Genomic DNA, 25,368 nt, shown 5'->3' with positions numbered 1-25,368 from the left:
CAGAAAGGAGAGAGAAAGAGGATTGTCCACTCAAGACAGACTACTAAGAATCTAATCTGGTGATGTGTTTAGCAATTAACTCGTTTTAGTTTGGAATCATGAAAAACTGGAATTTAGTCTCCTGAAATTTCCTATCAGCTACTCCAACACAATTTAAATGCTACAGTTTTTATAAATAGAAGTGTACATATGTGTGACTGAACACAGAAAAGAATCTAAGCTCCACGTGGGCATTCTTACCTGTTGTGTTCATGTGTGTATCCTCACTGCCCAGAATGTTGCCTGGTACGTAGCAGGTACCCTGCAAATTGTTGTTGAATGAATGGGTGGGCGAAATGGATTCATATCCAGTACCGCTCTATAAATGAAGTATATAAAGTAGAAGTAATTTATTGTGAATCGTAATCTGCCTTATGCATTTTAGGTGTAAGAGAAATAACTTGAATCATACAAGTTGATCACAGGGTGGCTGGTTTTCCATGCTTCACCTCCATGCTTCTGCTTCCGTGTGCTTTTTAGGTCCTAAAGAAGAGGAGGAGAAACCTTTGGCTTCGGCACTGGAGCAGCCAGCCTCTCTTCAGGAGGTGGCTGGTCAGGATGTGCTTCCAGAACGGGTAGCCCCGTGCCCTGCCTGCGAGCCGCGACCAGAACCAGAGGAGAAATTAGAAGCAACAAACTGTGAGGTGAATGATTTGGAGGAAGAGGAGGAGGAGGAGGAAGAGGAGGAAGAAGAAGAAGAAGATGAAGATGAGTTGGAAGAAGAGGGGGAGGAGGAAGCTGACATGCCAAATGAAAGTTCTGTGAAAGAGCCAGAAATACGGTGTGATGAGAAACCAGAAGATTTATTAGAAGAACCAAAAAATATTTCAAAAGTTCTTGAAGACTTTCCAGAGGTAACACCTGTTATCAAAATCCCTAAAACTAAGGAGGAGGCCAATGGCGACGTATTTGAAACGTCTCTGTTCCCGTGTCCGCACTGTGAAAGGAAGTTCACAACCAAGCAGGGGCTGGAGCGCCACATGCACATCCACATATCCACGGTCAATCACGCCTTCAAATGCAAGTACTGCGGGAAGGCGTTCGGCACGCAGATCAACAGGAGGCGGCACGAGCGGCGCCACGAAGCTGGGCTAAAGCGAAAACCCAGCCTGACGCTGCAGCCATCAGAGGACCTAGCTGATGGCAAAGTATCTGGAGAAAATGTTGCTCAGAAAGATGAATCGAATCCTCCCAATCTTGGGCAAGACTGTCTGATCGTGGGTTCAGAGAAAGCTTCCCAAGAAACAGTAAATTCTTCTATTTTAGAAGAGAATGGGGAAGTTAAAGAACTTCATCCATGCAAATACTGTAAAAAGGTTTTTGGGACTCATACTAACATGCGACGGCATCAGCGTAGAGTTCACGAACGCCATCTGATTCCCAAAGGGGTGCGGCGAAAAGGAGGCCTTGAGGAGCTGCAGCCTCCGGTGGAGCAGGCCCAGCCCACCCAGAATGTCTACGTCCCCAGCACAGAGCCAGAGGAGGAAGGGGAAGCAGATGACGTGTACATCATGGACATTTCTAGCAATATTTCTGAAAACTTAAATTACTATATTGATGGTAAAATTCAAACTAACACCACCACCAGTAGCTGTGATGTAATTGAGATGGAATCTAATTCGGCAGATTTGTATGGTATAAATTGTCTGCTCACTCCAGTTACAGTGGAAATTACTCAAAATATAAAGACCACACAGGTCCCTGTAACAGATGATCTTCCTAAAGAACCTTCCAGCAGCACAAACAGTGAGTCCAAGAAACGGAGAACTACTAGTCCACCCGTGCTACCCAGAATTAAAGCTGAAACAGATTCTGACCCCGTGGCCCCTTCGTGTTCCCTAAATCTGCCTCTAAGCATATCAACGACAGAGACAGTGTCTTTCCATAAAGAGAAAAGTGTTTATTTGTCATCACAGCTCAAACAACTTCTTCAAACCCAGGATAAACTAACTCCTCCTGCAGGGATTTCAGCAACTGAAATACCTAAATTAGGTCCTATTTGTGTGTCTGCTCCTGCATCCATGTTACCTGTGACCTCCAGTAGGTTCAAGAGGCGAACCACCTCTCCTCCCAGTTCTCCACAGCACAGTCCTGCCCTTCGAGACTTTGGAAAGCCAAGTGATGGGAAAGCAGCATGGACCGATTCGGTTCTGACTTCCAAGAAACCCAAATTAGAAAGTCATAGTGACTCGCCAGCCTGGAGTATGTCTGGGAGAGATGAGAAAGAAACTGTGAGCCCCTCGTGCTTTGATGAATATAAAATATCTAAAGAGTGGACAGCTAGTTCTACTTTTAGCAATGTGTGCAACCAACAGCCGCTAGATTTATCCAGTGGTATCAAACAGAAGGGTGAAGGTACAGGCAAGACTCTGGTCCAGTGGGAATCTGTATTAGATCTCAGTGTGCATAAAAAGCCTTGTAGTGACTCTGAAGGGAAGGAATTCAAAGAAAATCATTCAGTACAGTCAACCTGTAGTGCTGTAAAGAAAAAGAAACCAACCACCCGCATGCTACAGAAGGTTCTTCTCAATGAATATAATGGCGTCGATTTACCTGTAGAAAACACTGCAGATGTGGCCAGGAGCCCAAGTCCTTGCAAGTCCCTAGAAGGCCAGCCAGATCCTGACCTTGGCCCTGACTCTGGTTTCCCTGCTCCGACAGCTGAGTCCTCACCTGGTGTTTGCCCTTCGTCACCTGCCCTGCAGCCGTCTTCCCATTCTTCCAGTCAGCTGCCTCCTCTCTTGGTCCCCACCGATCCCTCTTCTCCTCCACCCTGTCCTCCCGTATTAACTGTTGCCACTCCACCTCCTCCCCTCCTTCCCACCATACCTCTTCCAGCCCCCTCTTCCGGCACATCTCCTCATCCATGTCCCTCGCCACTCTCGAATGCCACCACACAGTCCCCACTCCCAATTCTGTCCCCTACGGTATCTCCCTCTCCCTCTCCCATTCCCCCCGTGGAGCCTCTTATGTCTGCTGCTTCACCTGGGCCTCCAACACTTTCTTCTTCCTCCTCCTCCTCATCATCTTCTTCCTCTTCATTCTCTTCCTCCTCCTCCTCTTCCCCTTCTCCTCCTCCTCTTTCTGCAGTATCATCTGTCGTTTCCTCTGGTGATAATCTGGAGGCTTCTCTCCCCATGATATCTTTCAAACCGGAGGAATTAGAGAATGAAGATCTGAAACCCAGGGAAGAGCCCCAGTCTGCTGTTGAACAGGATATCGTTCAGGAAACATTCAACAAAAACTTTGTTTGCAATGTCTGTGAATCACCTTTTCTTTCCATTAAAGATCTAACCAAACATTTATCTATTCATGCTGAAGAATGGCCCTTCAAATGTGAATTTTGTGTACAGCTTTTTAAGGACAAAACTGATTTGTCAGAGCATCGCTTTTTGCTTCATGGAGTTGGAAATATCTTTGTGTGTTCTGTTTGTAAAAAAGAATTTGCTTTTTTGTGCAATTTGCAGCAGCACCAGCGAGATCTCCACCCAGATAAGGTGTGCACACACCATGAGTTTGAAAGTGGGACTCTGAGGCCCCAGAACTTCACAGATCCCAGCAAGGCCCACATAGAGCATATGCAGAGTTTGCCGGAAGATCCATTAGAATCTTCTAAAGAAGAGGAAGAGTTAAATGATTCCTCTGAAGAGCTTTATACGACCATAAAAATAATGGCTTCTGGAATAAAGACGAAAGATCCAGATGTTCGATTGGGTCTCAATCAGCATTACCCAAGCTTTAAGCCACCTCCATTTCAGTACCATCACCGAAATCCCATGGGTATCGGTGTGACGGCCACAAATTTCACTACACACAATATTCCACAGACTTTTACTACTGCCATTCGCTGCACAAAATGTGGAAAAGGTGTTGACAACATGCCTGAGTTACACAAACATATCTTGGCATGTGCTTCTGCAAGTGACAAGAAGAGGTATACCCCTAAGAAAAATCCAGTACCGTTGAAACAAACTGTACAACCCAAAAATGGTGTGGTGGTTTTAGATAACTCTGGGAAAAATGCCTTCCGACGAATGGGACAACCCAAAAGACTGAACTTTAGTGTTGAGCTTAGCAAAATGTCATCGAATAAGCTCAAATTAAATGCATTGAAGAAAAAAAATCAACTTGTACAGAAAGCAATCCTTCAAAAAAACAAATCTGCAAAGCAGAAGGCCGACTTGAAAAATACTTCTGAGTCATCTTCTCACATCTGCCCTTACTGTAATCGAGAGTTCACGTACATTGGAAGCCTGAATAAACATGCCGCTTTCAGCTGTCCCAAAAAGCCCCATTCTCCTCCAAAAAAAAAAGTTTCTCATTCATCCAAGAAAGGTGGACACTCATCACCTGCAAGTAGTGACAAAAACAGTAACAGCAACCACCGCAGACGGACAGCAGATGCAGAGATTAAAATGCAAAGCATGCAGGCTCCTTTGGGCAAGACCAGAGCCCGCAGCTCCGGCCCCGCCCAAGTCCCACTACCCTCCTCATCCTTCAGGTCCAAGCAGAATGTCAAATTTGCAGCTTCGGTTAAGTCCAAAAAACCAAGCTCCTCTTCTTTAAGGAACTCCAGCCCAATAAGAATGGCCAAAATAACTCACGTTGAGGGGAAAAAACCCAAAGCTGTGGCCAAGAATCATTCTGCGCAGCTCTCGAGCAAAACCCCCCGGAGCCTGCACGTGAGGGTACAGAAGAGCAAAGCTGTTTTACAAAGCAAGTCCGCCCTGGCGAGCAAGAAAAGAACAGACCGGTTCAATATAAAATCCAGAGAGCGGAGTGGGGGGCCAGTCACCCGAAGCCTTCAGCTGGCAGCTGCTGCCGACCTGAGTGAGAACAAGAGAGAGGACGGCAGCGCCAAGCAGGAGCTGAAGGACTTCAGGTAAGCTCCAGCTCATGAAGGGAAAGGCACAAGACAGCAGTGTCCTTGCCCGTGGGTTTCTTTTTTTTTTTTCCGTTTGTTTGTATCTTTTCTTCCTTTCCCATAAAATTTTTATCTAAGCATTTAAAGGAAATAGCTGTTGCGTAAGTTGTAGGCACGAAGGGTTACTGCTTCGGCTGCCGTAGAGATGAATAGATAGTTTTTGTTTCAGACAAAGGACTCACAAAGAGGTACCATTTCTTTAATAGGGCCAAGTGTGAATTGAATCTGAAACCCTGGAAAAGCTCTCAAAAGAACTCTGTAGGAAAAGCTGAGATTCTCTTAAACTTCCTTCATATCTTGGTTAATAGTGTCAGGTGTATTATTTCCTGATCATAGATCATTTCTTAGGTTATGATGGATGACTGAGTTCATTAGTAAACCATGTTGCAATGTTGTTTAATATTTTTGTGACTTCAGCATAGGTATAGTAAATGAGACTGCTTTCATCATTTGTGCTCTGATTGCTGGTGTTTTAATTTTAACAACTTGCTGCATTGGTTAAACAAAACGTTTTTTAAAAAAATGTCGTATGTCCCCGCCCGCAATCTCCAGTAATAAATAAGACAGGTTCCAGAGGGGAAGAAGAGTAGGAGAGAGCACTTAGAACCGTATAACAAGGCAGAGACCCTCTGGGGTCTTTCAGGCACATGTGATAACCCAGGGCGAGACCACCTCATTTGTCAATGCCTTTTTTTTCCCCAGTAATTATGTAGGGATTCATCTTAGATTTGAGTTGACTTTTATTGCATGTTTCTCTATGTTAGGAACTGTTCTTAGTGACTGACAAAAAGATATGGCAATAGTTAAATTTGTTACATTGACTTCTGAGTCCCTTACCCTAAGTTGATATGCATCCTTGGAATTCCTGCTGTTTCCTGAGTAATTCCTATAGGTCAATATCCTGTGAAATTATTTATCATCAGATAGCATTTCTACAAAATACCTGTAAACCTTGTCTTAGAGAAAGCTGCCTGACCTGACTCCAGGCTTTCGTGGCTATAGCTTTTGGTGTCTGAAAGTTCTTTGGTGCTTTAAGTGAGCAGAATTAGAGACTGTGGAGTGACTGCTATTTTGGAGAGGTCATGAGGACATCTGCATGAGGTCATAGTGCACAATTATGTATTATCACTGCATAATTGATCAGGTGGAATTCTTGGTGCTGGTGTGCCTTAAACTGTGGCTAAAGAAAGATGTAGAGAAGAATCAGTAGCCAAGGCCGATTTGAATGATTTACTGTAGGATTAAAGGATTAGATTTTTAAAAAGCTACTTTATAAGTGTATTAAATATTCAGTTGCTATAGCTCTGATCGACATTTGGTCTCTGGCCAGAGCACGTGCATAGGTGGTGCCTTGGAGGTTAGCCCTGCGAAAACAAGCACCTGTTCATCGGCTGTCACAGCTGCCTGCCTTTAGCAGTTTAACTGTGCACTTGTTTGTGCTCAGTCCTGTGTCCAGCAGGACGTTACTGAACTGAGTCCTGTTCAAGTTGCTGGTGTCTTAAGCAACCAAAATGTGCCATCACTGTCATGGATTGTACTAAAATATACCCCCCAGGTGGCCCGGTGCTTTAGAATGTAGTATGTCTTTCCCTTTTTGTCTTTGACATTATCAAAAAGAATCTCTTATTTTGTACTGGATCCCATTGATAGAGTTCACGGGTAAAGTTGATATGAAGAAATAAAGTTTTGTAAAGAAAAGGTAACTATAAACTTAGGAAGCTCATTCAGTTAGCTTTAGTGCCTTTTAAAGAACCCTTAAGTCTGCAAAGGACTGAAGTACCTAAAAAATAATCTCTCCTTTGCTCCAGTGAACTTTAAAAACTGCGCTTTCATACTTAACAGAAAGGTTACATTGCTGAAGTGAAATTTGGCCTAAGAGGAAGCACTGAAGAACCAGATAAGAAAACAGCGGTGTGGTCCTAACTGGTAGATGGTAGCAGCAGGCACCCGGGGTGCCTTTGCGTGCTTTGCGTGAGCCTGTGGAACTGTGCTGTAGACACATCTGTGGGATGTGGGGGTATCGCCCAGGGGTCTACTTCCCAAGTGACCACAAACTTGTGATGTGTTTTGGGGAATTTAAAAAACAATTGTTCGATGAGACATCATATTTTGACTGTCTGGAAACAAAAGTGGGGATTTCTTCAGTGTTTGTTTTGGTCTTCTTAGTACCTCATAGGGAGTTTAGTACAAAACCGGGATTCCTGAATTCAGACGTGGGGGAGTATGATGTTAGCGTTAATGTCTCGCCTGGGGCTGTCCCAGAGTAGGCCTCAGCCTCAGGACATATTCCTTGTGTTACATTGATAAGGAGTTGTTTCAACTACAGTGGTCTTCCAGTTTTAGTACATTTCTACTTCTAAATTTTCTTTAGGGATGATTCGTGACACAATTACATGTTCATGAATACTTGCTTTCACTTTCTCTTCAGGATTTTGCTTTCCTTACCCTGTCGCATATGTGGGGACTAACCACAGAATGGGCACCACATTCTTTCCTGTGTATTTCTTTACAACAAACTATGTTTGTGAACTAGTCCTAACGCTCAGACGGTTCACATTTGAATTCCAGTTTAGGATTCCACAGTTTTTCAAGTATGTGCTTGCAGTTAGCCATGTGAATGTAGTCTGAGTTTCCCATGAACACTGAGTGCTCAGCAGTTTGCTAGTTGGTAATTTCCTGGAGCACAAGCCATGGTGTTAGTCAGGGTGTAAAACAAGACACATGCTCCAATTTTTTTCCTTAGGGCAGAACAGCAAAGGAAACCAGCCATGCCACTCATCTTTCAGATTCTCCTGTGCAGCTCTTAATACAGTGACACCTCCCTCTGCTCCAGAGTTAGCAGTCAGAGCCTACCTGTGGCTTTTTGTGGTGCTCAGTTCAGATCTGATGCTGAGGGTTCATTTTTCACAGGATCCAGTGTGACACAAAGGGAAGGAAAGAGGTACATTGTCTACTTACCTCTTAGCCGTCTTTCACCTTTGTAAATCTCAAGGTGTTTTACATTCTTTAATGCTGCTTTGAGAGCAATTTTTTTTTTACTGAGTTCCTTTGCAGCCACTCAAGAAAATTTAAAGATAGAGAAAAAAATGAAATTCTAGACCAAGTTTTTCCATTTACCATGAATTGATTAAAAAAAATAAAATGCTGATTTCTCATGTCTCTGTGTCTGCTACACCTACTAGGAAATGGACTTGCAGGTAGTTTCCTCCTGTGTGTGTCTTCTGAGTAGGACACCTGAGTTCTTAAATACCTTCAGAGTCATTTATGTGTTGCTGTCTTAATAACATTTGTCTTATGGTCTACTCACCTTTTTCTTTAACATGGTCAATTCATACAAGGTTATGTTATGTTGTCATTTATCTTCAGTTTTCTTATTTTCTAGGAACTTCCTGTAGAAAAGCCCCCAAAACAAAACAAACCTTAATTGACTAAAAGATATTGCATGCTCAACTTAGGATAAGCACTACGGCAAAGGATACGAAATCTACCAAGCTTGCAAGACCAGTTGAAGCTGACTCAAAAATCCTAACACACAGCTGATTGCCGGCAGGCTTAGAGTCAGGCATCTGCTTCTTCGGTGGTGCCCAGCCCGTGTACTGGGCTCCTGGGTGATTGAGATCCAAAGAGGAGGGCACTGTAAGACGGGCTAGATGAACTGGCTCCTCGTCACGGGACTGGTAACTCAGATCTGAGTGTAGCCCTTGTTTTTGGCACATAGGAGAGAAAGGAATGATTTGAACTTAACCTTGCAAAGCAAGTCCTCTGTTTTAGCAGTAGTTTGTTGTAGATTTCAGGGATGACAAATTCAGATGCACTCATTTAAAACGTTTTGCTCACTTACCAGCTCTTGATGCCTTTCTTTTAAATGAATTATAGACAGACAGAGGCAATTTAGCTGATCTCTTGCCCTGTTTTTGTTTTTAAATCACAAGCAGATTGCCAGCAAAATGGAGAGGAAAACAGATTGGATATGGACTTTTTTTTATGCCTCTTACAATGTCATGTTTGTATATACAAATGGACATTATCTTCTCAAATTATTATCTGGCACTAATTTGTAACTGGTATATATTATCAGAGACTATGTAGCAGTATGTCAATGCACAGGGTGCATCCCAGGCCTATAAGATGTATGTCTACACAGAAGTAGAAATGAATTTACATACCAGGTTTTACACGTGAGTCTCTAATAGAGATTAAAGACAAATTGACCGCTGCCTAAGTCTATGAGTATCATTTCTCCATGCATTTTTCTACCCCCCAACCCCGATTAATGACTGAGTTGGTGGAAAATGGCTAGGTTTTATTCATACTGTTTTTGTTCTCAACTTTAAAAGTAATCTACCTCTTAAAAATTTGTAGTTTAATATTTGTTTGGTGAATTTATGCCACTTTAACCCTTTCACTATCATTCCCATTTTGTTACATTTCTGTTATGGGGACTTTATGTTGAAATATTGTATAAAGCATTTGTAGCAGTTTAAAAATAAAATATTTAAAATTATTTAAATTGTTTTGGACACTTCAATTGTATTATATGTGATTTACATTTTACATTTTTTGTTTGAGTTGTTAATCTGGAGCGTGTTCCTGTATTGAAGTTTGCTGTTAGTTATTTTATTGCTTCTTGTTGGAGAGTGCTATAAAAGACTATTCTTATGAAAACATTAAAATTTACAGTTTGACATACAAAAGGGGTTGTCCATTGATTTTAACCAATGTAGCCTTGAGAGAGAGAGGTTAATTATAGACAAGTTAAGAGTGGTGTTTGCTGTTTTTCCCCTTCCTGCATTGAAATCATTGGGGCTTGTCAGATGTATAAAAAAAGATTTTTTATGCTGTTGCTGCAAATACTTAATAACTAGGGGAGAATTTAAATGATACATTTTACATAATTGTAACCAATAAAAAAACTTTCTAAAAGCTTGTGAAAGGACTGCATTTTGTACATAATTGGGAGCAGTTAAGGGGAGGTGCGTGGAGGGCTGTGCCAAGCCTGCACTCTTGACTGTGTGGTCAGCCTGCTGGGCCTCTGTTCACTTGTTTTGTGTTTGACATTTGCTCATTCCAGTTGCAGTTCTTTATAGGTGGTAGGCACGTAGTCAGACAGTGAAATAAAGGATTTCATCTCTGGGGGCTCAGCATCCTCTGTGCTTGCTGACAGTTAACTCTAGTTTGTGGATTATGTTTATTTTTATGGATCTCCAAAGAATGAAACAAAGAAGTTGTAACATTTATGTTAAATTTATATGAAACTGCTGTTTTTTTAAGATTAAAAATGGTCAAGTAGAAGCAGTTTCATGTAATCCAACATCAGAGCTCTTGTTCTGACACCATCTGTGTCGTTCCTCAGGGAAAAGAGGTGAAGGGATGATCAACTCCCGTTGGCCAGATGTTCACATTCTGGCTTATGATATTCTTACATTAGAAAAACCCAGGGAGGTGGAGGAAAGAGGTCGGTGGGAGTTTGGAAATGGCCTTCAGTGTCATTAGTTTTAAACACTCTGCTGAAGTGAGTACTGAACGTGCAGCAGGGCCCTGTGAGGAGCTGAAACTGGGAGAGAGAAGAGTGCTGACCCCGGGGGTAGGGGGAAACTGAGTGTCCACACTAGCCCATCTGTGGCCGTGCTTCAGTAAACAGGCGTATAACTAGTACCCTCATGACTCCGGTGGTTTAGCCTGACTTTGGTTTGGGCAAATTCTCTTGTTTTCTAGAAAATAGTTCCTAATCTGCAAAAAAGTGTGGATTGGACTGGATGGTCTCTGCTCCTTCCAGGAGATCTTTTGTACTGGATCCGGACCCGCACTGGGAAGGGTGGGGTGAAGACTCGTTCTCCACGAGCTCTTCCAGCAATACATGGGACACTACAGGCACTCAGATGTTTACTGAATGGAGTCCCCAAGAAGTCACATGACATCCGTCTCACCAGGGAGGAGCTGCCCTCTTTTGGTTGCTTTTACTCTTTATAGAGTTAAACTTTTTTTTTTTTTTTTTTTTTTTTAGAGACAGAGTCTCACTTTGTTGCCTGGGCTAGAGTGAGTGCCGTGGCATCAGCCTAGCTCACAGCAACCTCAAACTTCTGGACTCAAGCAATCCTTCTGCCTCAGCCTTCCGAGTAGCCAGGACTACAGGCATGTGCCACCATGCCCGGCTAATTTTTTCTATATATATTTTTAGCTGTCCATGTAATTTCTTTCTATTTTTTTGTTTTTTAGTAGAGACGCGGTCTCGCTCTTGCTCAGGCTGGTCTCGAACTCCTGAGCTCAAACAATCCGCCCGCCTCAGCCTCCCAGAGTGCTAGGATTACAGGCGTGAGCCACTGCGCCCAGCCAAGTTAAACATTTTTTAAAAATCGGAACCTAATAACTAAAGCCTTCTGTTTCTGCTACTATTTTGAAGCATCTCAGTGTTTCTGATAACAAATCCCTCTCTAGTCTGGCGGTTTTTTAACTGGGCTGTTGCAAGTACTTTCTGGCAAGTTATTTTATAGAATCAATTTATTGAGTACTTAGTATATGTCTGGCTATGTCCTGGGTGCTTAGGAGATATCAGTGGACAAAATGGACAGAAATCCCTACCCCTGCGGAGCTTGCATTCACGTGGTGGCCTTTTGCCCTTTTTTATACTTCAAATTCAACACCTCGCTTTGTCACAATTCCCCAAAGTCTAGGTGGTCAGGAAGATGCTCCCAGCTTAATATCTGAGTGCTGATACCTAGACAATATGTTAAAGTGACTCCACTAAAATTATAGCTCATTTAATGCATTTGATACTTTATTCATGTGGATTTTGATTTGATATCGAACCTCACTTTGGATATATTGACTTATATCCATACAAAATTGATAAAGAATAACTTACCTTGAAAACGGATCGGAGCACAGGCAGTTGAGAAAAGGGTTGGCTTGGATGTAAAGGCCACATTGAAGGTGCTCCAAAGACTAGGCTGATAGACTAAGCAGAAAATGGTTTGTCATTTTCCGTCGGCTTTTCTAGGTCCAGCAGCCTGTGGCCTCTGTCCTCCCTGGTGGCACCAGCCCTGCGCTGCTGCTTGGGGGTCTGGCCTCTCAAGTGAAGGTTCTGGTTAAATCTCTCTTGAGGGTGTGTTCGAGAGCATCACAAGCATGGGTGAGCCATTCTCCCGACTTCAGAGGAGGAGGAGCAGGAGGAGGAGCTGCAAGCCCTGCCCTCTAGCGCCGTGGTTTCTGAGCTGCACCTGGGGGACTTGTCAAAACTAGTTTTAAGGCTCTGCAGCCAGGCTTTCCAATTAGGCTATTTCAGGGTGGGGCTTGGGTAGTCTGTACTTTAAAGCCCCCGGGTAAATTCAGTGCACACTTGAGAATTTCTGAGTTTATATTGGAGAAATAACAGATGCGCATAGCTCTGAATTGCTAGAGCACTGTGTTCTCCTTTGAGCCTCAGCGCCACATGTAACCTGTAGAATCACCCAGGAAAGTGGGTGCTGTCATTTTCCCATCTTCTCAAGATCTGTGAGTGGGGAGTACAGGGTAATCCTGAAGCCAGTCCTGAGCCGCAGGCCACAGAAAGGCATGTGCGTTCGGTGGAAAGAAGAGGTGGGTAGCCTCAAAGGGCGAAGGAACCACTGCCCTTCTGGCTTGTACTTGCTCCAAGGCTCTGCTGGGCCCCTCCCTTTCGGTGCACTGACCTTTCCCACTAGGTTTGACAAGCAGGGCCTTAAATACTAAATACACAGTGCTATAGGATAAAAAGAATAGAAACAAGATCTAGATTGGTGGGAATGATGACATCCATGTGACCATTAAGATTCTAGATAACATTAAAACATCCAGTGTAAAGACAAATACTGAATGGAATAAAACTTGAGGCTTGAGTGGCGCCATGGGGGTAAAAAATGTAAAACCGCACCTTGATTGATGTGCGGAGGCTGTGAGCCCCAGGTCTGTCACCCCCTACACTGGGTCACCCCAGTCCTTTCCTTCCCCCGCCTGCCTGTGGGCAGGATCTCATCAGCTTCTGGCTGCTTTTAGCCTGGCTTCCCGGGGCTTGCTGTGTGCTGGCTGCTGTGCTGAGCATTCTAACTCTACTTGAATCCTGACAGTGACATCCATGAGGTTGGTGTCACTTACAGATGGGGAAACAGACTTGGGGAAGTGATTTTGTCCCGGGGCACACAGCTCTAAAGTGGCAAGTTAGGATTTGAACTGCCTTCAAGCTACACTGTCCTATCATTTCTTTATAGATTTTTTTTTTTTTAAAGAATTTCATTTCTCCTGAATGTAGAAAACAGGTCTCAGTGCCTTCTCTATTAGAGGCTTTTCCAGCATTGGTGAGCAAGTAGAACAGTTGCTCTGTGGGGAAGGAAACCTCCTGGTACCGCAAGGGACTGTTCGCTAGTCAGAGCGGCTACTAGGCTGCCCTGCCTTCCTGTCACTCCACACTGTGGAGTGACTTCTGCCCCGTCACGGGCCGGTCCATTCAGGTCAATGGCTCTGTGGAGCCATCTGCTTCCTCAGACGCAGTCTAACTTCAACAGAAACCAAGCTCATTATGGTCAAACCCTCTGAGTTTGGAAATGATTCTAAAGAAGGTGCCAGGGGGTCACCGGGGGGAACCTTGACCTCCGTGCATTAACCCAAAGAGAACGTTGGTCTGGGCTCGCCTCCCCACCTCGGCAGACAGTGCGTTAAAGACAGTGCATTAAATGTGTACAAAACAAGGGGTATTTACAGTTCTGCTGACACTGTTATTTTCAAAATACAGAATTAGAACCTGGAGAGTGTGTTTGGGTTTTATTTAGTTCCTGGGTTAAGAATAAGAATTCTAAAAACCATCATGACTCTGCATTAAATTACTTGCAGTTGCAAAAATTACGTTCACTTGTGAGCCATTAAAGGGGGTTGGAGATACTTTTATTAGAGTAAATTTGTCAACCTATTGGGCATAATAGGATTTGTACACGCTCGTGTTTTCTGCCTCACTGTGCCAGCCAGATTTCTCTTCAAATCTTCCTTATGAAAAATGATACGAAGTTCAGGCGGATGTTCGAACAACATAAACATTTTATGGGAGGACCATAGTGCCTAAATGTGCCTTCTCAGGTCCTGCTAATAAACATCAGCAGGAGGTCAATGAAAGAAGCTACGTTTCCGAACGTCCCTTAATAGGTGCTACCTGAGTTAGCGAGGGGAGAGAACTGGAGTGTTGTTTCAGTAGACAGAAAGCTACAGATGGATTTTAAAGCACAGGTTTATGTTCTGAATCGTATTTAAGAATATTTCCATATCAGCGTTGAGACAGGAGCCTACTGTGTAATCTGGAATTCTACTTAGATAATCTAGTGAGTCTTAGCATTACATCTAAATGTAAATTTAAAATAGTCATTTTAAAAAGACCTGGATTTTATTGCACAGGTAAGTTAATAACAAAAAGGGGTATTTAGGCCTTAGGATACAGTTGTGGCAGTTTTAATGTTTTAACTTAGAATTTCAGTGTATAGCAGTTGGATTTGTGTTAGTATTTAATTATTGCCAGAATTACAATTTTTAATATTCTTTATTGGAGTTAAGTTATTTAAAACTTTTATGGGTTCAATTTTCCTTTTCCTTGCAGTAACATTCTCTTCTCACTTGCTTTTTATAATCACATGCAATCCTTGCCAGCCCAGCTAGAGTTTAGGAACACTTTCAGATGGCTTCTATTTCCAGGCTATTATTGGACTTGTGAATTCAGGCACATTCTCCTGTAGTGATTCAGTGGGCCAGCCATTCAGAAAGCATCCTTAAACAGACAATCTGGATCATCAAGGTGCCAGCCTGTGTGGCCAGAGCGCAGTCCCCTGCCCTGGGACTTGAGAGGAACCTGGGGATGGGGTGCCCACCGTGGAGGGAGTCACTGGCCCTTCCTACGTGCCGGGCACTTTTGTGAGTGCTTATGTGACTCCTGTGCCCCACTGCCACCTGAGGGAGAGCGTACTCTCCTCGTTTACAGGTAAATCGACAGAGGCAACACCACTGAGTCACGTCTAACAGCTGTAAGTGGGGACCTCAAACCTAACTCTGATTTCAGAGCAGATTTCAGTTGCAGCCTGAGGCCACCTAATTTACTGTGCTCTTGGGTTTGAGAGAGTCTTATATTTGCATAACTATGCTGTCCCTAATTGACTGATGCTGATGTCATCGCCCAGAGAGTTTTGTTGCAGAGAGGTCGTGTAGCAAGAGTAGGAAGAAGCATTGGCTTTGAACTCCTACTGATCTGGGTTTTCATTCCCTGGGAACTGTCTGTAAGTGGGAGGCAGGACACCCCTGCCTGAGCCTCAGTTTCCTGGCCTGTGATGCGGCTTGCGCCCCCCTCCCTCCTCCCAGTGTGGCCTTGAGTATTGGGTGGCAGGTGTTCCCAGTTAGAATTCAGTGACTGGTGGCTGTGGTGGTGCTGGTGATGACTGCCCACGCGTAGCCGCAGGTGCTTTAGTCCTCACGGTAACAGACCTAGGAAGGAGCCACTAAGCAGCCAGCCAGGGATTAGCAACGTGCCCAGGTGCAAATGGGCGGCACGTGGATGGTGCTGAGCTCGGTGATGATCGCCGAGGACCTCATGGAAGAGGCTGCTGAAGAATTAAGGGACGAGCCAGAGCACCTGGACTCGATTCTCGGCTCCCCCTAGCTGGGCCTTCAGGCAAATTACTTAATTTTCCTCTGCCTCAGTTCCCCCGTTTGTAAAATGGGAGAACATAAAACTCATACTTTTCAAAAGCCCCGAAAAAGAAAAATTAAAAAATTCCTTCGTGCAGACTGAGAAACATCAGTTTATGTTAGTTTCACGAGTGGGTGGTTCCAACCTTTGGTGAGGCAAGAGCTTTCGTCAGGATTTTTAAACACTCCTCAAGGCTCCTGGGATGCGCTTTCCTTCCGCACCTAGACGAGGGCGGAGCGGGGGAGCGGGGGCCTGCCGAGGGTGCACGGGAGCCCAGGAGCCTTTCTCAGGCTGAGAGCAGGGCCCTCCTGGGAGCAGTGCAGCATGGCCTGCCGTGATTACACGAGAATGGAAATTCAGACTGCACAATTTCCTGAAGGCCACCTGCTTTGCATGAAGGAGATGGCGAGGGGAAGGTTGGCACTCGCCCGGTTTTGAGGTTTTGCTGTGATGTCATTACAGGCAGTGGAATGTAGGTAAAGGCATTGGCTCCGGAAGCTGATCAGCTGTCACCTCCTCCAAGAATTCTTCCCTGCTCCTCCTCTCCTTACCGTGCTTCACCGTTCTTCAAGGCACTCGTGCCTTCCATATGTTCTGTTACAGATTCATTATGTTTATTTACTGTAAATCTCCCTCTTCTTGGATGAAGAGTTCTGCCCAGGCAGGAACTTGGTTTTGTTCATGGCTGCGTTTCCAGAACCTAGAACGATGCCTGGCGTGTAGTAGTTGCTCAGTAAATGCTGGTTGGATGAATAAAATATTTGAATCCTAGCTTTATCACGTATAGTTCCATAACCTTAACCTCTGCCAGTTAACCTCTTTGAGCCCCAGTTTTCATTTCTGTAAAATAATCAATAATCAATCTGACCACAAAGAATCACCATGAAGACAACTTTAGATCAGCCCGTAAGGACCAGAGATGCTGCCTGTCATAGTAAGTGCTATAAATGTCATCATTAGATTAGTGAAAGATGTCCTCTCTAGTCTCAGTTTGAATCTGATAAAAGGTGGCTGTTGCTCGAAGCCGATGCACCATGTATAAGATTTCACGGCACGTAGTTTGCAGTAGCTGGAACATTCCCTCATCGTCTCTTGCCTCCACCCAGAGAGAAAGCTCTCCAGCGGCCTGTAACTCTTCCTGTCCTGCCGCCAGTGTCACCAGCGGGCTTCGCTGTGTCCTCGCTGGGCCACAGCTGCTGCCTCCTCACGGCAGGGGCTCTCACCCAGAGGACAGGAAATCAGTTTTCAAGTCAAAGTGAGAAAAGAGATGATTCATTTTTATCCTATCACTCTTTCGTGTAACTTTCTTGTTTCATAGAATGTATAGGGAAAACACAACTTTCTATTTCTTCTTGGTTTTGAGTTTCAAAGCCAAATGTAAATTTTTAAAAGGTAAGTTCAGAAGAGAACATTTCTGTAGCTCTGTAAAACCGTGAAAATTTAACCAAAGAACCTCAGTTCACTGAAATAATACTGTAAGAATGATTGCCGGTATTTTAATGTGCTTGCTGGTCACTGTTTTAAAGGCTTGACATGTATTGCCCCATTTCATCCCCCAAACCCTATGAAGTAAATATTGTTATGTTCTCCCATTTTACAGGTGGGGGAACTGAGGCAGAGGGCGGTAAAGCAATTTGCCTGAAGGCCCAGCTAGAGCTAGTAGGAGGTGGAGCCAGGAATGGAGTCCAGGTGGTCTGGCTGGTCTCTTAATCATGAGTCTGCGCTGCCTCCCGTCTGCTGATGTCGGGGTGAGGAAATAGAAGGGAGCCCCTGCTCGCACCCCTGTTCTTCCTCCAGTGGCATCTCCTTTAAGAAGCCAGGAGACGTGACTTTTTTTTTTTTAATTTTTAATTTGTCCCTCTGCCCCCACGCTCCGAGGCGCAACTTATCAGTAAGCACCTGCCTGAGTGTGGACAGGAAGCACCAGCTGATTTGAAGGAGGTAAAAATACCCTGGAGGTGCACAGATGGCTTGGTGCCTCCGGGGACTAGTCCGTTTTGCGTGTTCTTGGGAAAGCAGCCTGGGAGCGGTTTCAGCCAAGCCTGGTGCGCTTGTTTGCCTGTGGTGGAGGCGCCTCTGCCCAGCTCTCTCAGGGAAGGAGCAGATCCTGCCTGCTCCAGGGCACTGATGAGCCTCGCTTCCTAGTGTCATCTTTCCAAGCCACACTTGACAGTTAGGCTTCCATCTGTGCAGGGAGCGGTTGCCTGGGTGCTGCATAGAACTGGATTCTGAGGCTGGGTTCACGCTCAGCGGAAGGATGGCCAAGTGCCCCTGTGTCTGCCTTGGATGCAGGAAGGCGGGTGATTCTGCAGCGCCAGGTATTTGCTTCCTGTGGTCTCTCTGTGTCTGCTGCTTTTCTTCTTAAAACTGTACACTGGACTTAATTTTACCTTTCCTTGGAAGCTCAAGGTAACCATCCAGTAATACTTCATGGAAAAGTGATGCCCTCAGAGATGATTCAGGCATATGGGACGTCCTGTCCCTACGCTGGAGGATCCAGAAGCTGGAGATGTGGCCTTTCTTTGAGAAGGGTGTACTCCATGGGGTCTCCTTTTTCATCTCGTCAGTCATGGATATTGTCTGCACCCCCTGGGACAGAAGCATGTCTTTCAGAGATGTTTCTGTTAATCATCCATGGGCTGGGAAGCTAGATGGTGGTCCTGTTAATATTGTGTGTAAACAAAGAAGTGGTGGGCCCTGAGAGGTCTCCCCCTTGTAAGCAAAGTGCCTTGATACCAGAGCGTGGATTTCCGGACGTGGTTTGCTCGCTCGTTAGGTCTTGCATCTTGGTTCTGCGCTGGTAAGTGACATTGCTGGACACATGACCTAGAGAGCAGGGTGTTCAGTGTAACAAACACATATAATAGACTCCGTTTTTTCTTCTAAGCTCCAAAAACACGTGAGATAAATAAATGATTTGTGAAGAGAATGAAATGAAAGTTTGGGTGAAAGTGTAACCAGTCCCTTTCTCAGCGAAGGTTTCTTGCCAGGTGAAGTACCTTAATTCTGAAACAGAATGGTTTTCTTCTTACCATCCTGTGTCCTTTAGTCTGTGTTTAGGATAAATATCCTGTTTGGTGCCAACTGGTTGAATCTTGATAGCTTTAGAGATCTGGTCCTCACAAACCCGTGGAAGTACCTGGAATTCATCTGACTCATTACCTGTAGCAGGAATTGATGAATCTGCATTTTGATTGGATTATCTCCTCACTATAATTAGTGATATGTTTATATCCTTTAAAAATGTTTTTAAAAATTACCAATACAGGCCATTAGTGCCGGCTAACAGCAGGTGTTTTATTAAGGTGATGTTCTGGGTTGTGTGTGGCATATTAGGTAAGGGGAATGTATTTTGCTGGTTCAGTGGGAGTATTGTCTTGTTAATTACAACTTGAGAAAGGGCCATTTCCTGCTTGTGTTCCCAGGTGTCTGAAGGGACCCCAGTTTGGATTATCTCACCAGGAGAGTAGCTCAGTGGGCCACCTGGATCAGAAGTTACCTGGGTGATTTATTAAAAGTTGCAGACCTACCAAACCATAATCTCTCAGGGTGAAACTTTGAAATCTTCATTTTTATCAGCTTCTCAGATGAGTCTTACCCAGACCTCAGTTTTCCTTTTTAGTATTAAAAAGAAAAATAAAACAGTGACATAGTATCACTCATCACTTAATTTGCTTCTGATTTGAACTTTAAATTCTTTTCCTTTGCTTATTTATAATCTCTTTGATAAACTTTTAGGATGCTTTAATTCTCAGAACACTTTCAATTAAAAATTTCCCTAATTCTTATAACTACCCAGTGACAGTCAGGGGTAGTTTAAGAGTTGGGGACATTTCTGAGTGCCAGGGATGAGATGGAATTGAGGATTTGCCAATTTGTCCATGTTCCTCTTTGAGTGTTTTTTTGAGGAGGATATATGAACTTTGGTCATAAACTAGGACAAGCTTGGTGTGGCACAGAGCCTGTCTGTTCACCACGCCACCCCAGCACCTACTACACACCGAGTATGTGAGCTACTCATGTGACCCTACCTCCTGACTCTTTGGTTTAAAATGTGAATCTTGAGGCCATTAATTGCTGGCAACTGAATAGAGAGCATCACTTTGATAAGGAAATGATCAATTAAAATCAAGTTGAAAGAAAGGGATGGTGATAGCTAATGACAATCAGCATTACTGCTCCAGGGTCTGGTCCTCAAGGTTAAGAGTGCATAATGAAAGCCGATCAGTAAACTGTAGAGCCCAGAACGAAATTGTCTGCTAGGAGTCCAGTGTAGCAGGGCCTACGCATTCCAAGGTACTGGTGGAATTCTGTTCTCCCCTCCCAGTCTGCGCTGGTACACACGGCGGAGGTCTGAGTCCTCACAGGCTGTCTTTGGCTCTAATTGAACATCCTGCACTTCATGGAGTAGAACCATTCAAATATTCCTTCAGATTTTTAGATTCTTTTTTCTTGATTTTTGGACCTGAAGGGAGGGTTGCCCTTTCTGTGGCACCAACTTTATTTTTTTTTTTTTTGAGACAGAGTGTCACTTTGTTGCCCGGGCTAGAGTGAGTGCCGTGGCATCAGCCTAGCTCACAGCAACCTCAGACTCCTGGGCTTAAGCGATCCTACTGCCTCAGCCTCCCTAGTAGCTGGGACTACAGGCATGAGCCACCATGCCCGGCTAATTTTTTTTTGTATATATATTTTTTAGTTGGCCAGATAATTTCTTTCTATTTTTAGTAGAGACGGGGTCTCACTCTTGCTCAGGCTGGTCTCGAACTCCTGACCTCGAGCGATCCACCCGCCTCGGCCTCCCAGAGCTAGGATTACAGGCGTGAGCCACCGCGCCCGGCCTGTGGCACCAACTTTAATTCTGTCTCCTGACATCCCCTAAGCGGTCTCACTCTAGTGGGGTCCCACTCTAGTAGAGTCCCCCAAAATACATGGCAGTGGGTGATTTTCCTTGCATGTCGTCTTCTTTTGCTCAAAATAATGGATCTTTGTAGAGCTCAAACACTGATTTCACAGGGCCATGTGCACTTGGCGGGGCTGTGTTGAAAAACAGTGCTCCAAAAGCTGGATTTGCAGCAAGCGTCACCCACCTTGGCCATTTCCCCATCACCGCCTGAGTCAGAGCTGCTGCATAATGTGCTCCAGATGAGTAAAGCAAGGGGTAGCTCGCGGGCACCCGAACGAAGGGAACACGGAGGTCTTGACTACTTACTCAGTCTCCAAGTCCAGTGTGTTCACCATTGTCCAAGGAAGAATCTGAGACTTGTGAGAATATTTTGCAAAAAGCACAGGGCCCGGGAGAGTGGGTTGGTAGCAGAAATCCTTCTGAACTTGCGTTAGAACACCAACTGTGGATAAAATGAAATACAGCTGCAAGTCAGTTGATTTTCGTTTAACCGTCCCACCGTGTGAATGGCTGCCCTCGTTGCCTCCGGGAGCCCGGACCACCACTCACGGCGGAGCCTGTGTGCCTCCATTCCCAGCAGTCAAGTTCAGTGCATGCCAAAGGGCAGTTGTATTTGTTCCCACACCTGTTTATGCCACTTGCCTTTGATATTTATTATTGTGCTTGCGTGATGTAAGTAAATATTATCCAAACTGATGAAACAGCATAGAGCTGTTTATAAAAAGCAAGTCAAATGCTTAAAAAGGCTCATAGTAATTTGCTTAAAAATTGTAGTCCAACTAGGTGTAGTTGACAAAATTAAAAATATGCAGGGGGCAGGGTGACGATCATAAAGCCATAGATTCTTCACTCAGATTGCTTTGGAAGTACCTTAGGTTCTCACCCCACTTTAAACAAAAACTGGAATCATAGATGATGACTGCTGGGTGTGACTTAGTCGAGAAAGGGAGTGCAGGTCTTGGCCCTTCATCCAATCGTTCATTCGTTCATTCATCCAATATTGCAGTAAGGCCAAGGCCGGCTGTTCTGTGCCAGGTGCTGTTTCAAATGCCAGAGGACACGGCCGTGAACAAAACCAACCAAATGTCACACTCCATCAAACTTAGGTTCTAGTTGTGGGGACGGACAACCAGGTAAACACATAGCGTGTCAGACGATGAATGCTGTGGAGAGAAACACAACAGGGGAGGGGATGGTTTGGGGTGAAAATGGGGAGTGCCCCGCTTTAAGTACAGGGGTCAGAGAGCCTGACTGAAGGGGACTATGACAGCAAAGACTGGGAGACGAAGGGGCAGCCTGCGGACGTGGGAGGAAAGCCCTTGGCAGAGGGAGCGGCAGGAGCGCAGGTCCTGAGGTGGAAGCATCCGGGCGTGCTGGAGGAACAGCGAGGAGGCAGCGTGGCTGGGGGAGATGAGGCCAGGGAGGTGACGGGCGTCCAGCTGGTGTTGGGTATCGCAGCCGTCATGCAGACTTGGCTTTTCCTCGGAGTAAGTGGGAGTCACTCAGTGGGAGTGGAGGGTTTGGGGAAAGGAGTAACATGCCATGATTTGCCTTTTAAAAGAATCACTCTGCCCATCTTTTGAGAATAGCCTGGAAGGGGACAAGCGTAGGAACAGGCTGGTCGGGTGGGAAGGGATGAGGCTGGACAGCGCAGCAGTGGAGGTGGTAGGCAGCCCGGGGCGGTGTTTCTGCATGTGTTTGGAGGCGGAGCTGCAAGGTTTGCTGAGAGAGACAGGAGTCAGGATGACCACTTAGTTGGTTTGGTTGGTTTTTCCCATGCTTCCGGGTGGGTGGATGGAGTTGCCATGAGTGATGAGGTGGGACTGTAGTTGGAGCCAGTTTGCGGGCAGCCTGTGTGCTGGGAACCAATTTGGGGCATGTTACATGTGTGTGTGCTGGGAACCAATTTGGGGCATGTTACATTCGAGATGCTGTTAGATAATCAGGGGAGACGTAGAGGGGGTCATTGAATATACAGATTTGGAGTTCAGAGGAAAGGACCCAGCTGGAAATAGATATCTGGGAGTCCTCGGGGGACACTTGATATTTAAAGCCATGGGATTGGAATCTCCAAGGGACTGAAGGGTAGATGAAGAGACGAAGCCTAAGAATCGAGCCTGGGGCCTCCAACACTGAGAGATTGGAGAGATCCGGGAGAGCCTGGCAGTGGGACGAAGAAGGAACAGAGGAAGAGGAAGGCGCCAAGTGAGGTGTCCTAGAGCCCAGGTGGCCGCTCAGACCAGGGGTGAAAACTGCTCCCCCAGGTTTCCCTGGCACCCATGGCAGGAGCTTCAGCCGGCAGTGGGAGCACTAGCTTGCCTGGGGGGGCCCAGGGCAGATGGGAGACCCTCTAGGCGGGGAACATCAAGGAAGGGGAGCAGAGAAGTGGCTCCTGGAGGGGAAATGAGGTCAAGAGAGGGTTGTTCTTTTTTTAAAGGTGAAGGAATAGTAACATCTTTGTGTGTTGATGGGAATGACCCGGTAGAGCTAGAGAAGCTGATGGTGCAGGAAAGAGGAGGGAGAATCGCTGGACCCACCCACGCCCTTTGATGGGTGAAAGGCGATGGGACCCCATGAGAGAAGCCGGGCTCTGGGGAGGGTCCAGCCTCCCAGGGAGGAAGGCGGTGGGCAGGGAGACAGGGCGGGAACGGTCTGCCCCCGTCAGTGTGTGACAGCAAGCGAAATCATCAGCGGAGAGTGAGGGCGAGAGATGTTTGGGGGCAGCAAGAGAACAATGGCGCCAGGAGGCGTTGGGAGCCCACCCGAGTTTTGGGGTCACAAATTTAAAATGTGATCAGGCAACATGGTTGTGTGTTTTTCTCTAGCAGAAAGGTCAGTGAACACAAATACATCCATATGGTTTTGTTTTATTAATAATGTTTAATTGTAATTAAATTTAAAAAATGCTTAAGGGATGTCCCAATATTGATCCCCTGCTTTGAGTGACCGCCTACTGGGCTGGGTGCCGCTGGAGAACAGGGTGTCCTGTCTGGGAAGATCCCGTCCCTTGTGAGCTCCTGCTCTGCCCCGGGCGCCGTGTGGGCGGTGAATGTGTCCCCCAGCCGTGCAAGGCTGGCGTTAGGCCTGTTTTGCAGAAGACACTATTCCAAAAGAGTGGGTGACTCACTCAGACGGCTGGTGGCGGAGGTGGGACTGTCAGGCTCCAACCCCCACACCCTGCCTCCCCAGGAGCACCGGGCCAGACCAGTGAGGGCAGAAGGCCCGGTGTGCTGGTGCCAGAGGGGTACCTGGGGGGCTGGAGAGGCACTGCAGGCAGGACGTGGCAGAGGACTAAAGTGACATTTGATGGAGGTGGCGCAGGCGGGAGCCTTGTGTGCGAGAGGCCAGTCTCCTGGACTTGACTGAGTAGGCTTTTGACCAAAGCCGTCCTTTGCAGAGCTCCCCTTATGCACTCGGGGCGTGTGTGCCCGGCTCACCATGACACCCTGCAGTAACTGGCGGAGTAGACGGTCCGTAGTTACCAGATCGCTGGGGGAAGTAAGTTTGGGGTAAATGACAACCTGTCTCCTCTTCTTGGGAATTCACATTGCCTGTCTGCACACTGCAGGCTCAGTGATCCTGCAGAGACACGCCCGTTTGGCTTCTCCAGCCCGCGCTCTGGAGGCGAATGGCTTGGGCTTCAGTCCCAGCTCTGCCTCTTGCCAGCTGTATGCTCTTGGGCGAGTTGCCTAACTTCTCTGTGCCTTAGTTCCTCACCTGTGAAATGCCCCATCTCATAAAGTTCTTGTGAAGGTGAAATTCGTTATTCTGTGTCAAACCCTGGGCACAGCGCTGGACACATCACAAGCACAGGAATGTTAGCTGCGTGATGCAGATGCCTATGAGGGCACGTGCAGCGTCGTGGGGGCCGGTTCCACCGAACCCTGTTTGGGAAATGCTGGGAACGTGGAAGAAACACTGGGAGGGTTTTCCTGGCCGTTAGCCCGTGGGCTCCCCACGTAGTGTCTGGCTGGGCCAGGTGTCTGTCCCCTGCCAGGAGGGAGCCAGTTCAAAAGGCCTCTACTCCGTGAACGAGCGGCTCCCATGCCAGAGGGAGTGCAGGGTCCTGGTGAGGTCTGAGCAGCCCAGAGTGGGGTCAGACGGCCTGGGTCTAAGTCATCTCACATCACCAGGTCTTAGTGTCCTCATGTGGGAAGTGGGTTAAGCTGTCCCTAGCCACCCTACAGCCTGTTCGAGGTCAGCCGGGATGTAGGGTGAAGGCTTTGGGGATCACGGGCAGGAAGGGGGTGAGGCCAGTGGGCAGACTCTGCCACCTGGGCCCCTGCCACGCTTAGGATGAGGCCTCCAGGCCCACAGCCCATGGTGCCCTTGTCCTCTGGGCAGCGTCATCCCTGCTGACTAACGCCCGTATGGGCACATAGCAAGTGTGCCTTTCCCATAACAGTGCCAGCCCTGCGTCTGGGACGCCTTGCCAGCCGGGCACGCCCAGGCCTCCCGAGACAAGCTGTTTGAACCCCTCGTGTAGCAGAGGAGCCTGAACCCCCACAAGGCTTCTCCATTGAGGCAGGAGCAGAAAGCCCTGCAGGGAGCAGCCACTTCTTGCTATTAGCATCCTTGAACCTGCTCCAAGTTATACCGTCTCCAACCCAGACATCAGACGTCAAGGTCTAGAAGCCCTAGAACCAGGGCAGATGTCACATAAGGCTTAAAAGACTCTTAGTCCCAACAACGCCAAGCCATATGAGGGTTGAGCTCTTCTTTACTTTGTCCTTGGACTTTACCTAATCTTTTTGACGTCCTTGGTCTAGATCATCTTTAAAAGATAGAGCGGTAACAATAACGAAGTCTTAGTGTCCTTATAAAATGTTA

At 46.2% G+C, this 25,368-nt stretch overlaps 1 protein-coding gene across 6 annotated transcripts in view; it reads left to right on the top strand.

Moving 5' to 3' along the window:
- The window catches only part of PRDM2 (PR/SET domain 2), a 113,863-nt gene that overhangs the window by 76,067 nt on the left and 12,428 nt on the right, over positions 1-25,368 (top strand). For 5 of the 6 annotated variants that reach the window (XM_045548675.1, XM_045548676.1, XM_045548677.1 and 2 more), the window contains one exon: positions 520-4,921. In XM_045548675.1, coding sequence (XP_045404631.1) covers positions 520-4,921 — 4,402 coding nt within the window. Of the gene's footprint in view, positions 1-519; positions 4,922-8,345; positions 9,474-25,368 lie in introns of those variants that run through there. The other variant, XM_045548678.1, reaches the window with a different exon arrangement.

Source organism: Lemur catta, chromosome 3 (assembly GCF_020740605.2).
Source record: "Lemur catta isolate mLemCat1 chromosome 3, mLemCat1.pri, whole genome shotgun sequence".
NCBI lineage: Eukaryota > Metazoa > Chordata > Mammalia > Primates > Lemuridae > Lemur > Lemur catta.
Note: the sequence above shows the minus strand (reverse complement) of the source record. Positions and strands in the feature narration are given on the sequence as shown.